The sequence below is a fragment of the Anopheles ziemanni genome, chromosome X, assembly GCF_943734765.1.
Source record: "Anopheles ziemanni chromosome X, idAnoZiCoDA_A2_x.2, whole genome shotgun sequence".
Lineage (NCBI taxonomy): Eukaryota > Metazoa > Arthropoda > Insecta > Diptera > Culicidae > Anopheles > Anopheles ziemanni.
Genome location: NC_080707.1, coordinates 5,478,479 through 5,492,938, shown reverse-complemented (window position 1 = coordinate 5,492,938; position 14,460 = coordinate 5,478,479). Strand labels below are relative to the sequence as shown.

At 46.1% G+C, this 14,460-nt stretch overlaps 1 protein-coding gene across 1 annotated transcript in view; it reads right to left on the bottom strand.

The window, feature by feature from the left end:
- The window catches only part of LOC131291276 (uncharacterized), a 51,833-nt gene extending 46,921 nt beyond the window's left edge, over positions 1-4,912 (bottom strand). Inside the window, exon 1 of the mRNA XM_058320465.1 lies at positions 4,849-4,912. Coding sequence (XP_058176448.1) covers positions 4,849-4,912 — 64 coding nt within the window. The remainder of the gene's footprint in view (positions 1-4,848) is intronic.
- Positions 4,913-14,460: the final 9,548 nt, after the last annotated feature.

Here is a 14,460-nt window from a genome sequence, read left to right as displayed (position 1 = left end):
AGCTGCCGTGCGATGTAGGCAACAAACAGAGATGAAACAAAAAAAAATAAAAGTGACAGTGAGAGTTTGGTGGCACCTTTGCAAATTTTATGCACAGGTAATGCCGGTGCCCCCCCCCCCCCCCACCCCCGGTTCACGGTTTGCACGGTTTGGGCTTTCCGCCGTCCGGAAAGCCACTCCAGATCGAACGGTTAGCCAAACGCTCCCGCCGCAACCCGGACGAGCTTTACGATGGCGTAAAGTTTCTAATTGCGTTACCCCGGTTGTTGCGGATGCCGTTTCACGTTTATCGGCCGGACTGCGGTCGAGCGTTGGGCTCTTTTCCTGCCCCAAATGCCTGGAATGCACAGGACACAGGGTTGGCAAGAGTTTCAATTTGTTTTAGAGATTTTTGTGAAACATTTCAACACGGTAAGGCAAGGAATAAACGGGTCCTGGACCTTTGGAATGATGGATAAATGGCTTGATCACAGTAACAGCTTCGGTGAGCATGCGTTTGTGCAACACTCGAGCACAAACCCTTACCATTTGTTTTGGAACGATTGATTAATATGAATCCATCACGCACGAATCATCCGGGTTGACTCATGGATCTTTGCAGATTTAAAACTCAAAACATTGATGGCTTCGTCAATCTGTTATTCAAAGAATCTAATTTAACGAGTTATAAACCTCCAAAACGACGCAAAGATTCATTCAGGTTGATTTATAAGAATCAGAGTTACCCATCTCTAGTGTTGCTTTTTGAGCAATTTTTATAATTTCAATTTCATCGTTTGATAGTTATTCTAAAGGGGTTTGGCAAATCCTTTCAACTATTCTTAAGAACGAATACGTACGCGGAAGTTTACATCTCTCAATTTGGCTGTAGGATGCTTTTGGTAATTATTTTAGAAACTAAATCCAAACAAATCCATTTCCATTTTGACGTTTAACGATATATAAATAGAAGCTGATAAAAAGATGTGAAATTATGTCCACGTAATCTTACAAAGCTACTGTGTATCAATCCTCAGAGATTGTTTATCTTTGCACAGTGTTTATAATTTTAGTTTCAACTCGTTGAAAGTGATTCTAAAGGGATTTGCGAATCCTTTTAATTATTCTTAAGTGGAAATACTTATTTATGAATACGAGAGAGTTCACATCTCACGCATGCTTTGTCAATTTCGCTGCAGTGCGCTTTCGGTAATTCTTTTCGAAACCAAACCAAAACAAATCCATTCCCAGATTGACGTTTAACACGTTGACTGCCATATCAAAAGTGGGTGATAGTTCTAAAAAGTTCTAAAAAGTGTTTTAACCATAAACAAATGAAAATGCAACATAAAAATTATAGTAATATTTTATGTCAATTCTTTGAGAAGCAAAGTTTTTGCTTAGCCTTCAAAAATGGTTGGTTTAATAAATGTTTTAAGCAAATTTTATTAAAAAGGATTGTTCTAAAAAAGTGTGCTAAAAACGCTTGGCAGCCAACGTGTTAACAGAAGCTGATAATTCTGGACTCGTTCGCCTAAAACTTGTTACAAAGCTCCTGTTTATCAATTGACAGCGGGATTTCCTCTCCGCTCAGGTTGCCTAAATAAAAAGAAGCTACAAACACTTGTTACTTTGAGGCGAGAAAGCTGCACTCCAATCGGCAGCACAAAAGGTGGAGTAAATGTATTAAATCCGTTTTAGAACGCCGAGACACAATAACCAATTGTAGGTTCATTTCTCAGATGCCGTCGCGCGGGTAATTGGAAGCATTCGAAGCCATTGATCACGATGGTAGCGTCCTCCTGCCCGGCTTGACATCTGCCTTCGGGAAAATCGATCTCCTCCGTTACACTCCCGGCTCTTTCCGGAAGCGGGCTGAAGTGCAGAAGAAGAAGAAGAAGAAGAAGGAGTAGAAGAAGTGGATGGGGCGTGAAAATGGCTGCAGCGTGGAATGCAGAACGAGGAGCACACAGCCCGAGCAGCCGTTTAAATGACAATCCTATCAGGCGCTCAACGTCATTATTTGTCACCGGTAGACAGGTTGGGCCCCCCCCCCCGTTTTCCACCCGTCGCCTGGAATGTGCCGTCTTAATGGTTAGCCGGAAATCCGATTGCGATGGCTTTCCACTTTGCCGGTTCGCCAGCAGCGTGCCGGCGACGGGTCTTCGGCTTTCCCTTGGCACGGGTACGGAGTGATGAAAGCGATGCAGCTCGAGCCTGCCACCGTACGGAGTTGGGGACTTCAAAAACGCCGGGGGGTGGGACTGCTGGGCCTAGCTGGGCCTGCTCTGGCTCTGGCTTCTATCGATGGTGTACCGATAGATCACTCGCACACACACACACACACACACACACACAAAACGAACGAGGAGCAGGTGTGCTGGCCAGCGTTTGAAGCCAAACCGAACGAACGAACGAACGAACGGACGGACCGCCGACGCCCACCGTACCCTTGCGTGTCCTTGCTTCCGGCAAAGGAATGAAAGCCGATTTTAGCCTGCAGCAACTTTTGGCAATTCTCGCTCCGGCATCGATGCGGCATCGGCAGAGTGCGCGGCAGCAACAGTCTTCTTTATTGCACCGGCGTACGGCGTGTGTGCTTGAGATGGCACCGTGGTGACGTGCTGGAGACAAACGTTCGCCTCGCGCGAATCGAAATCCCTTTTTCGAATGGCGCTTCCGGAATCCTGTTGGGTTTATGTGTGTGTTACGCAAGGTTGAGGATTTTCCAACATTTCGATCGGCTCGGCTGATGATGGTGAGATTTACCCCCGGCTTCCCTTTCCCCAAAGGTGCTCCTCAGGTGCCCTGCACCTGTTGGACATCGGTCGGATGAGCGGAAGACGACCCCCAACGCATCGTTGTCGTTTGAGGAAGCAACTGGAGCGTCCTAACGCGTCTAATGAATCACCGCGTGTTTGTGTGGGTGATTCGTCCACAAACACATGCCCGCTGCGGGGGGGGGGGGGGGGGGGGCGCAACAGATCCGAATCCGAGAGTCACGTCAGGGTACGTCCGCTATTGCGGGAGGACTGCGCCCCACACACCGTCCGAATTATGGACGAACATTTTGCATATCGTTTTCAATCATTACCTTCTTCGGTCTGCCCGACATACCCGACTCCGTACGTGATGAAGCGACTCGAATCACCACACATCACCACTTTTCCGTTCGTTCAAAGGACTCCCAAAAAAGAAATCAAGAGTACGGGATCCTGGAATCGAACAACCGGAAAGGCGTTCGACCAACAAGCCGACAGCCATCGTGTCACACCTCGCGAGATCACACTTGTCATCCACTGTGTGTGTGTGTGTGTTTCTCGGGGCCAGCTGCGTTCCCAGTCGATACGTCAACCGGGGCTTTCCTGACACGACGTGTGGAGATATACGTCGCACGACAATTTCACGCCATTTGTGCCGAATGTGAGTGTGAGTGAATCTTACCGACATTCACGCCTGGGAGGGGGAAAGCCTTCCCAGCCATCAAGGACCTGTGCCACCGAGCACGGTTCGATTCGGGGTCGAAAGGAGTTGATTCTTGTGTTTTTTTTGTGAGAGCCCGCCCACCTACCAGCATTTCATATTTCATAATGTCAACGCGTCCCGGGCACGTTTCACTTTCGTTCGATTGTGTTTTGTTTTGGAACCGAATCGAAGGATACCGTCTGCGGGCACGTCCTAAGGCGAATGGGATGAGTGCCCGGGGCGGGGTAGGCTCACGTAGAGGCCCTGCTTTGCATAACCAACGGACGGTGCAGTTTCTTTCCGTAGGCCCAGAACCCAACCCCCCCCCCGTAAAGGCCACGTTACCAATCGCAACGCGAACAAGTTGACTATCGCTCTGGAAGGATCCAGGGTGTAGGTGTCGGTGTCTCACAGGCGTAACCACACATGCAGATCAATCTCCAACCGTCTGTGCACGCGGGAGGTGGAGTTCGCTGTTGCTGGGGATAGGCGGAAGAGTTATTCAATTTGTTCAATTGAATAAAATATTGTTGGAATTGAGGCGCGCCTAACGTGCTCCAAACTGCTCTATTATCTGAGTTCGCAAACAAGGGAGTGACACTAAGAACTTGGAACTTGGAGTCTGCTGCGTGGAGGCAGCTTGACGTTATGTAAGCCAATTCGAAGATTTTAAAGTTAATATGAATTTGTTGTAGAAGTACTTAACGTAGTTAGATTTAAAGATGTATGAATTAGAGCTCCTCTTCTATGTAGACATACTCGTAGTTTATGTAAAGCGTCTCCAAAAACACTTTGCAAAACGGAACTTGAAATGGAATCGAGTTCTGTGGGTTCCTTCCCACCGGGAACTAAGTCCGGCTTTATAAAGCTTATACACACACACCGTAGGACTACATTTTTAAAGCTGATATACAGTTTTACAATTTAACTGCAGCACTCCGAGCCAACACGAAACAGACGCCATTGCTTTACAGCGCACTGGCGTAACGTTCGTCACGCCACGCCAAACCCGTCGCACCGTACGCTCCGTGACGGACGTCATGATGGTGGGCTGGATGTCAAATGAATGTCCAAAGCAGGGGCATTCGCGAAGTTTCAACTTCGCGTCACCCGAAAGCTGCAATATTTAATACCAGCGCAATTCCGCCCGAGGGGGGGAACCGAATCAGCCAATTGTTCATTATTCCAACGGAGAAGTCGCTTTCGTTTTCTTGTAATGTGAAGGTTTCTCCATTTCTAGCTCTTTTTTTATTTCTCGGCAGTCTATGACTCATGTTTTGCCTTTCGACTCTTATATCCGTTCTCCGAGCTTAGAACTAGGATTTGCACGGTTGTTTACTTGGAACACCAACATTGGTAAGGATCATACCTGCACGACACACCCCATGCAAACGGTGTACTTACCTTGTATGACGACAAACACGGTGCAGAGCGGAATCCAGCGCATCAGCTGCATAAGGTTCACCATTTTTGCGATCAGCTGCAGCAACGCACGGGAGGGGTAACCACCATTCACACTAGCTATACACTGGTTCCGTTCGGGGGTTCGGTTTTTCCCTTCGGTGCACCTCCTTAGGGGTTCAACCGTACCGCATGTTTGATTGGTGAGCTGCACAAACACCGGCACGTGCTGGTGTGACCGTTGTCTCTCTGTCTGGGCAGGAATTTCACCGATGAACTTACAGCTTGGCAGGGTTACTAAGAGCTAAACTTCACATTCTTCTGGTATTTACTATTCTGGCAAAATGTATGATTTGAAGAAATTGAGCAAAGGAGTTGCGTTGTAATATAGATTTCATTGGGATAGCCTATTGCTTGAAGTCAAGTACAGGCCGGGTAGACTACGTTACGTATTCGATTTTATCTGTCAGAAGGTTCTCTACCTTCGGGAAGCCAATAATCAATTTCAAAAACTCTTCTAACATGACAAGGTTATCACATTGGATGTCTGCTGTAAGAAGCTCTAAAGATAATTAAAGTAATGCTCTTTCGTGTCAATTAAGATCCTTTCTGAGGCTAAGTTTTTAGCTCGGCCATCTGAACAGTTTACCATCATTATACAAATGTTCTCCGATCAGTTTCTATGAGAAGTGAAGCTGCTCGCTGAAGGATTATTTTTCACGTCCTTTGCTTGAGAACTCATACGAATATCGCTGCTTCTAGTAAGACCCACGCAAGGCGTAGCTTATCGCACTTATCGAAGTCCTCAGCTCCGGATGAACTCTAGACACCAGAAGGAACTGGCGGCTAGTCCAACTCCAGCCAACTAAGGCCTCAGTGCACTGACCACCGCGAGATAGTGAAGCACCGGATGCGCGTCTGATTACGCGTCGTGATTGCGTACCGTGTTCACCAGAATCGGATGGTAGGGTTGCGATGTACGCAAGGTTACGGCCACTACTGAGTGAAGCAGCGGTCCGGTGGCAAACCCGAACCTAGCGATGCTCGGGCTCGGGTCCGAGGAGGACTACCCGAGCTGGTCGCAGCCTCCGGAACCCGAACACGGAACTGCAGCCTCCTCGGGTTTCGTTGGTTTCGCTCTCTCTCTCGTGAGAGCTTCGGGCATCCGCGCCCAGACAGACTACTCCTAGGGACAGGCTGCATTCCCGATGTCTCTCTAGCATGATGACGCCTGCCGATGACGATGATGATTACTCGCCCCGGTTCGGAGATGCGATGTGCTTCACCCTCGGCGGGACATAGGCGAGGCTCCAACAGCTAGAGCTGCTACTACAAGCCGCGACCGACCGTGAACGAGGAGACAAGAGATCTCGGCCCGATAGCTCCTTTGGCGCTTTGTTTGGTGCCTCGGTTGAGGCGCGGCGGCCCGCTAAAGGATATTGATATTGTTAAGGCATACTAATTTCTCGTTTTTCACGCCTCTCCCATTCATTACACCCCACCCTGGTTTGCGTACCTTTGCGGATGATGTTCCGGATTTTTGGTCCACTCCTTCGGTTCCCTTCCCAAAGCTTCAGCCATCTTTTCCAGCCTCCAGCCCGGTTCGGGTGGTTGGGGGCCCTCTTCACTTTTGACGAAAAATGCTGGGCGTTTATCGATTTTTCTTAATTTAGTGAACCGGTCCACTTCGCACCCGAGTGTGTCAGGAGGAGGTACTTCCCAGTCTCCGTTTTTGGGGGGAAGGGGGGGGGGGGGGGGGTTTCTGGAAGCCCCTACTCGGGCCAATGAAGACACACCATCATTAGCCGGTTATTCCTTTCCCCCCCATGGCATCAGCTTCAGAACGAGTTGAAATTGATTCAACGACTAATTTGGGACTCGACCACCGCGTGGAGAATGGGAGGCAAGGGTAAAAGGTAAACTTTACAATTTGTTAAATATAAAACTCACCCCATTTCCACCTGCACCTGCCTGCTTCGATTCGGCAATGGGTTTTCCCTCTTCGAGGGGTGGCGAAAAAGTAACGGGGTTTGTTATTTTACCATCATTTTGCCCCGCACACCGCGTGCGTTTTTTTTAATATCCCTGACCGCTTCTTGTTCATTATTATTTTCCTCTCTCGCTCGTTCGTCCCTTCCCCTTGCATGTTCCGGGGAAAAGACGCGCCAAGGGAACACTTTCACTTTTTCTCGTTCGCATTTCACATTATGTTCGCTTAGTTCTCTTTGGTTCACTTCTCCCGCCTTGCCCTCTCTTTCTCACTCTCTTTCCCATTGCCAGTTCATCCCGATAAAAACAAAAAACTTTAACAACTCCTTTGTAGCCCAACCCCACCAACACCGTCCCTCCGCGTCGCCAGGATCGCCAGGACGACAAACAAAAAAAGCTGGCAGCGTTATCCCTCCGGTTAGGGTTAACTTCATTTGCCTCTTTATCGTGTTCCGCCACAATTTCGGGTGAGGAAGGGGGGGGGGGGGGGGGGGGTGAGGGATAATAACATACCGGTCTTTTTTCGATGCCGAATTCGCAAGAAGAGCGAGGCGCAACTTCATAAGGAAAGGGCGAAAGGACCTCCTTTTTTTTTAACGAACTTTCCCGAAGCGAGGGTCAGCGCATTTTCGAAGTAGAATTCCGGCGGGGGGGTAGTCGATACCCATGTTTTTCGTTCGGTACGCTTCTAACCCAGACCTTGGAGGTGCATCTTTGGATTGAAATGTGAGGGAAAGGGCATTTAGACAGGACCAGCCTTGCTTCAAGCCTAGGATTTAACTCACTCTCTCTCTTAACGGGGGTAATGTTTAAAGCGCGCGGGACATACGTCTGCAGCGCTTCCGAAAGGCATTCCAATTCGCGGGCCCATTTCGTAGCGCTCCGGCGGCAATCTACATAAATCTTGCCAATCGTGCGCCGTAAGTGCACGCTCTTCCTTTGATGCCGGGTCGATAGATTACAGCTTCCCCACCGAAATCGTAAACGGATAACGATCGCACAGCACGCCAGTGCCCAATCAAGTCCATCAGCGTGAGTGGTTATCTATTCCCCCCCTCCCCCTCCCCCCTTCCATCCGTTCCCTGCTGAAAGGCAGGCACTCGCGTGCCACTCGATGTGAAGATTTCGATTATGCATTCTACAGGCAGTTTCGTGTTCGGCACTGAACGAAATTAACTGAGTTTTCTACAAACTTCCCCATCCAGTCTAGGAGTGCGGACAGGGGGGGTGGTTCTTTCCCCGATCGGAGGGGGTTTACGGGAAACAATTTGCCAGCTCGTCACTCGACTGTCGGGCGGAGAAGGGAGCGTGAACAGAATGCGCCGGTTGTCGCCGTTTCGGAGATGTCGAGATGGTTTGGATTTTTAAAGTCGTTGACTACTCGGGAAGTAAAACGGCAATCTCCATTGGTTTTTCATCGATAGATTAATGTTCCTAACCGTTTTGAAAGTGAGTGTTAATGTTGCAAATGGAAGTTAAGCGTTTGGATGCTGCATTAATTAGTATCCTGAAAGAGGCTACTTCATTAGACTCAACATTCGAACTTGTGACTTAAATATCGATAAACTGTTGAAGAGAACAAGCAAAGAAAAAGCCTAAATAGGGATCTCAGTTCCACTTCGAAATAATGAAACAGGAACATAAATTTCACATTCATCGTACTTAATACGATGTAACCAAGCTTGCGTCTTTGTTTCAGGATGTTTCGCTTTCTGCTTTAAATTTTATTTGCAAAACAAGGATACAGATCCTTTCATTTCGATCTTCACGATTTTTTTATAAAGTAAAATAAAGACGGACATTTTTATAAAGTTAAATAAAGTTTTCTGGAACACCAGTAAAAAGGGACCATATCCAAAACAACTAACTTTAAAATTTGACACTTTGGTAGGTTCAATCAAGATTAGTCTTTATCAAGAACACAAAACACTGGAGCGATGTTTTATCTACCTTTTCCCTTTTATCGCTTGCAAATTTTATACTACACCGTTCACTGTGTTTATTATGTCTTTTTGCAGTATCTGTGAGATAACATTGTTATTCTTCTTACCTAACATTAGGTTTTCACTCATAATAGATACGTTAATTAACTTGTTGTAGTTCGTTTTCGTTTCAAGTATCTACCAAATGTTTAGTTTTTCTCTACTTATTTATCCAGCACAAACGCATTAAGGACACCCCCACAAGACTTCGTTAAGTCTACATTGTCTCTAACTGGTCTTAAGACAAACTTAACAAGGTGTTCGCACTCTTTAAATAACAAAGATTTTATGCTTGATGATTGGTTTTATAGTTATCTTTTAAAAGTTTTAAAGATGTTGAAACAATTAAAACAGTTTTGCTTTTTGAAATACCTCAATAAAACTGATTCGACTTAGTACACCCATGTTAAAACCATGGTAAAACTTTTTTAAATCTATTTGGCATTGGAAATGTATCTTGGGATAGCTTTCCATCGTTACAAAGTTCACTTGATCCCGAGCCGGAAGTGCAGTGTCCGTTTCCATTTCGTTTGCCCATCCGGCATTCATCTTCCTCAGGCCACTTCCCTCCCACCTTCTCTGCAGCTTCCACGAAACACTTGCTACAATGCAAACAGAGGCTAACACCGAAATCCTCGCTGTTCGGCGAATTTTCGATCAGCGGTTAAGAAAATTGGGAAAAATTTGAATTTCAATAACATTTCGCTCGGTTTGACCTTGTCCCCCCTTCGTCATTCCCTCCGCTTTCGCTCGTTATTTTTGTCAAACACACACACACACACATTCGCTTCCACATGCAAATGCGTGTGCCCCGCGACGGTTCGTAAGACGCGCCGGAACGCGTTTCGTTGCATATAAATTGAGCGCGAGCTTCCAAACAAGCAAAACAAAGCAACCCTCGACTACTCGACAGCGCCCAGCGCCCTATAGGCTGGCCCCTTGCGCGTGTGTGGTGCGTTTCCACAAGTTTTGTTTATTATCTTGTGGAATGTAAGCATGAAAAGCTCCGAAACGCTAACTGGCTAAATGGAACGATTTTGATGCAATCGTTTAATCTGCCTGAATCATTCGCATCCTCTTCGGGGAAACTAGTGCCACCCTCCCACCGATCCATGCAGCTCCCGACCTTTGCTCTGTTACACCATCAGACTCCCCCCCCCCCCCGGCCAACCCACAAACACAGTCGGCATCTTTATGTATCCTCTTCCTCCATATCGTTTTGCAGTAATCGGATTTAATCCGCTCGTTTCCTCATGCCTCAATCGGAGCGCCAGGGAAAACCAACTAACCCCCCCCCCCCCCCACCCTTCCTCCAAGGGAAAACCAACGTTCGTACAGCTTCCCCTACACTCGTTGTCTTGTGCTGGGGGAAATTACGGCTCGTGGTATGAAGACCAAGAGAGCAAACCAAAAGAAAAACAACAGGCCCCATCAAACTATAAACGCTTTCAAAGGATTTATTTCGTCGCGCTGCTCGTCCGCCGTTTGGAACGTGGCCACGCTTACGACCCCTTCGGGTCGCTGGTCGTTGTTTCAGATTGCGGAAGTACGACGATTGCGACGAACCCGATGGCCATTTTCTCCTCGGTGCGGAAAAGGAAACGCTTTTTTTTTGTTTTTTCGTTGGTTGGTCGTCTTTGTCGTCGTCACCGTGTGGCATGTACGGTTCGGCCTCGCCATTAACGTTCCCCCCCCCCTTTCGCTGGAATCCGGGAAGCTGCGCCATTGCGGTATGCATCGGAGTCGATATAAACCCGTATTAAAACAGCGTGAAGTTGGTGAACGCGTGCAAAATTTACAACACTGGAGGCAGCGCAAACACACACAAACACACACACACCCAAATGCCTTGGTGAGGTGGAGTTGTGGGGGGGGGGGGGGGGGAAAGGAAACAAGAGGGTCGCCGAGCGAAAATGCGATCTTCATGTACATATTAAAGATAAGGCAATAATGAAGGAAAGTGGGTAACAATAAAAATCCGCTCCTGCGTATGTGTGTGTGTGTTTTCCGCCGGCTAGTCCGTTGTCCGCTGCTTTCGTTTTTGATGAGGTTTTTCCTCCCTTGTTTTGTTTTTTTTTTTGTCGCCACACTCAATCAATGACTAGCCGTGATGCGCCTCGCTTGCGTACGAAGGGAAAAGTGTGTCTTTCCAGAAAAAGAGAAAAAGAGAAAAAGAGAGAGCGAAAGATCTGGGATGTGCTTTTTTTCCACCCTGGCCATCGCCCAAACCCTGGATGTACATCAGAGGGTACTCGTGTCCGTCTTCCTCTCGTACCATTTTTTTTTTTTTTCGTTGTGTAAAATTGTATTCCTTCCCAGTGCGAACGTGAACTATTATAACCTCCAAACAACAAAAAACAAAAAGGAAGAACAAACGCCGCAGTCGGAAAAGCGAGTCGATGAAACAAACTAACAGGCGGTAATACAAAAATTTAAAATGAAATAAAATCCAGCGCCAAAACGGGACGGGTTGCGAAAACGCAACGGACTGGCCGGGGCGCGGCATCGTCAAAAATGTAAACCAAGTCACGTACCGCACTCGCAATCGTGACGAAACGGACGGGTGTAAAACGGGTCCCAAAAAACAAAAAACCCAGCGGGCTACCGGAGAGTATCGGGAAGCCGGCAACAGGAGGAACACAAAAAAGGGAAGCTACCGCGAAAAGCAAACAAAAAATTGTTACAAAATGTTGCAAAGAGCACAAATTGCCGAAAACTGGTTTGTCTTATGAAAATGGAAAGGAAGTAGAAGAAAAAAGAAAAGTGACGGTGTATTAAGGGTGGCATGTAATATAACCGGAATAGGAAATTTGATAACGAATTCAGAGAGTAATAACACCCTATCGGTTTAAAGAACCATGGTAGGGAAAATTGAACTATAAAAGGTAAAAAAGGATTCACTTTTGCTAAGATGTGAAACTAAATTATATAAAAATAAAATAACTATAAAAATATACCTAAATTATGCAAATTATCATTACATTAAAGTGACAAATATCATATCTCTTACTTACAAATCCTAGTTTACACGTTTGCTGTTTCATCAACTTTCAGCTTTCATCATTTCGTATATTTTAATCATCTTTCTTAGTTAAAAGCTTTTTAACACTTTTGTTTTTTCATTCATGGTAAATGGATAGCCGTATTTTATTGGCTTCATTAAATGAGCAAAACAATAGATGATAATAAAATGTGACCAGATCCTATCAAAACATTTCTTGTGGACAACTGAAAGTTCCTGTAATGCAAATCAGTTTAAACGCAGTAAAGTAAAAAGGTTCAACTGAGTTTAACCAACGTAAAACTTCACCACAATCGTGAGAGTACGGTGCATTTGTAAACAAAACAAATTATTCTCCTTCGCATACGCATGTTTTACGAAAACGGTGGCGTTAGTCCCGAAGTTTGACCTCGGCCCGCAAAAGGGCGTGAATCCTTACACGAGGAAGGATGTGGGGTCCCATCAGCGGAGGGGAGTGGATAAATAAGTGTGAAATGGAGCAGTGCTTCGGAGCGGTTTTTCCTCTAACCGGATTTTTTTTTCTATTTCGCATGCTAAAAACAACCAAATATCAAGCGAGTGCATCACGTCCAATGATTAATGTTTCTCAATAAAGCTGGGTTTTGGTTTGGGCGTTACACACACCGACACACACACACTCTCTCTTTCTCTATCATCATTATTTTTCTCATTCGCACAAACACTGATGCTTTCACCCCGTCGCCGAATTTGCTTCACCCTACGAGTGTGTGTGTGTGTGTTTGTGCGCTTTACTTGTTTTATTATTTATTTTCCACCGTGCGGTGCGGTTCGGCATTTTCCCTTCGCCTTTTCCTGTTTTCTTTTTCAAATTGATTTATTTTTCCTTGCTGCACTCATTCGATCCCGGGCATTCGGGAGGGGTTTGGCATTTTTCACGTGTAATTTTCCAAACGGCTAGAACATATTTTTCCCCCAGCGCGAGCGACGATGAGGTGACTTCATTCGGAGTTCTTTTTCCATTTTTGTTTTTTTTTTTTGCAACCGCGTTTTCAGCTTTCGCCTGATAGCTGCTACCAGCCGCACTGTTATTAAACCGGCCTGGTTGCATTCCGGTTCCGTAAAAAAAAAAGGAAAGGAACCGAAATCCCTTGAATTCGAGGGAGGGACGAAGGAAATAGTACAAAAACAGCCACAAACATCGCCGGTATGTTTTTTCCCGCGTGTGTGTGTGTGTGTGTGTGTGTGTGTGAGTATGTCGGTGCTCCAGGAGTACATTTGGGGTCGACCACACCACAGTGCAGTCCGTTGTAAGCAGTGTGTTAAGTACGTGCATTCCAGCGATTTTCGTTTTTACTCCCGCACTTTCCCTTCCTTCGAGCTCGTTGTTCACGCAGTTCGTCTGTGGGGGGAAAAAAAAAAACGGGAAAACCAAAGCAAGTATTTTTCTGTGTGCAATGTTTGTTCGAGTACCCGGCTAGGAATGCCATCCCGGCTTTACGAGAAACCCGTGGCGTCTCGACCAACCAAAACCACAAAGACGCCACCTTCTGCAAACTGCACAAAAATGCAGCTTGTCTGCAGTGTCCACGGCATGGAATCGGTTCGGGGTTTTTCCAAACTCTCGCTAACTTTTTTTTTCCCTTTTTTGCGCTTCCGACAAAAAAAACCCCCCATCGGAGGGAAAAACTCCTCGAATGTGTCACCGAACACCGTTGGGGAGGTGGGGAGTTGCGGAACCCTGGAGCTTTCCGAAACAATCTTATTTCGGGTTCGGGAAAAACCACCGGCAACCTTTCCTTAGGGGGAGAGTTTGACTTTCCCGTTCCCGTGTTCCCCCCCCTAAAAGGCGAAGGCGTTCGCTTTCGCTACATTTAACACCTTTCCCGAAAGCGCCCGTAACGTCTGCCGGTTTTGGGTTTATCTGCACCGAAACTGAAACGGAACGCGAGGGATGGGGTGAAAATGAGTGGGGGAGGGGGGGGGGGGTGTTTCCACCGTACTTGTCGCACTGGACGATGTTAAAATAACTCGAAAAACGATTACGATTCGGAACCCGTTTTCATCTCCCAACCCCCGAGCTGGTGGTAAATATCGACAGCACATACGTTATACACTTTGCAAAGCGCCATGTATGTGGACTCGCCCCTAAGCCGCTCCCTGTAATTCTATCCCACGAAGTAAGCAGCACACCACCGGCTTAAGCTTTCTAAATAACAGTTTTATGGCTTTCGGAAGCACACGAGGTGAATCATTTTATGAAAAATGTTCACTTTCAATTACTAATCGTGCTTTTAGACGCTTTCCTGTTCTAATGTTTGTTTCAGTCAAGTAAAACAACCTCTATTTTTCCGAAAATATTGCATTATTTGAAAAACTACTTTTCATTAATAAAACAATAAAGATAAATTTATAAAGCAGGGAAACTTCGCTTTTATTTATACAATGCTCGCTTAAAGTATGAAACAGTTTTAATTGAAAACAGTACGTTTGTTTACTTAGTTAGAACCGATTCTTACACAATACAATGTTTTGTTTAGATTTTTATGTGATTTATAACTTGTTTTACTTGCTTTTTTTCTATTTACTAACTATGATTTGTAGCTAGTTAATACAAGTTTGACTCATTGTGATCGTTAACGGAAATAAAAAAAGCAAAGTATA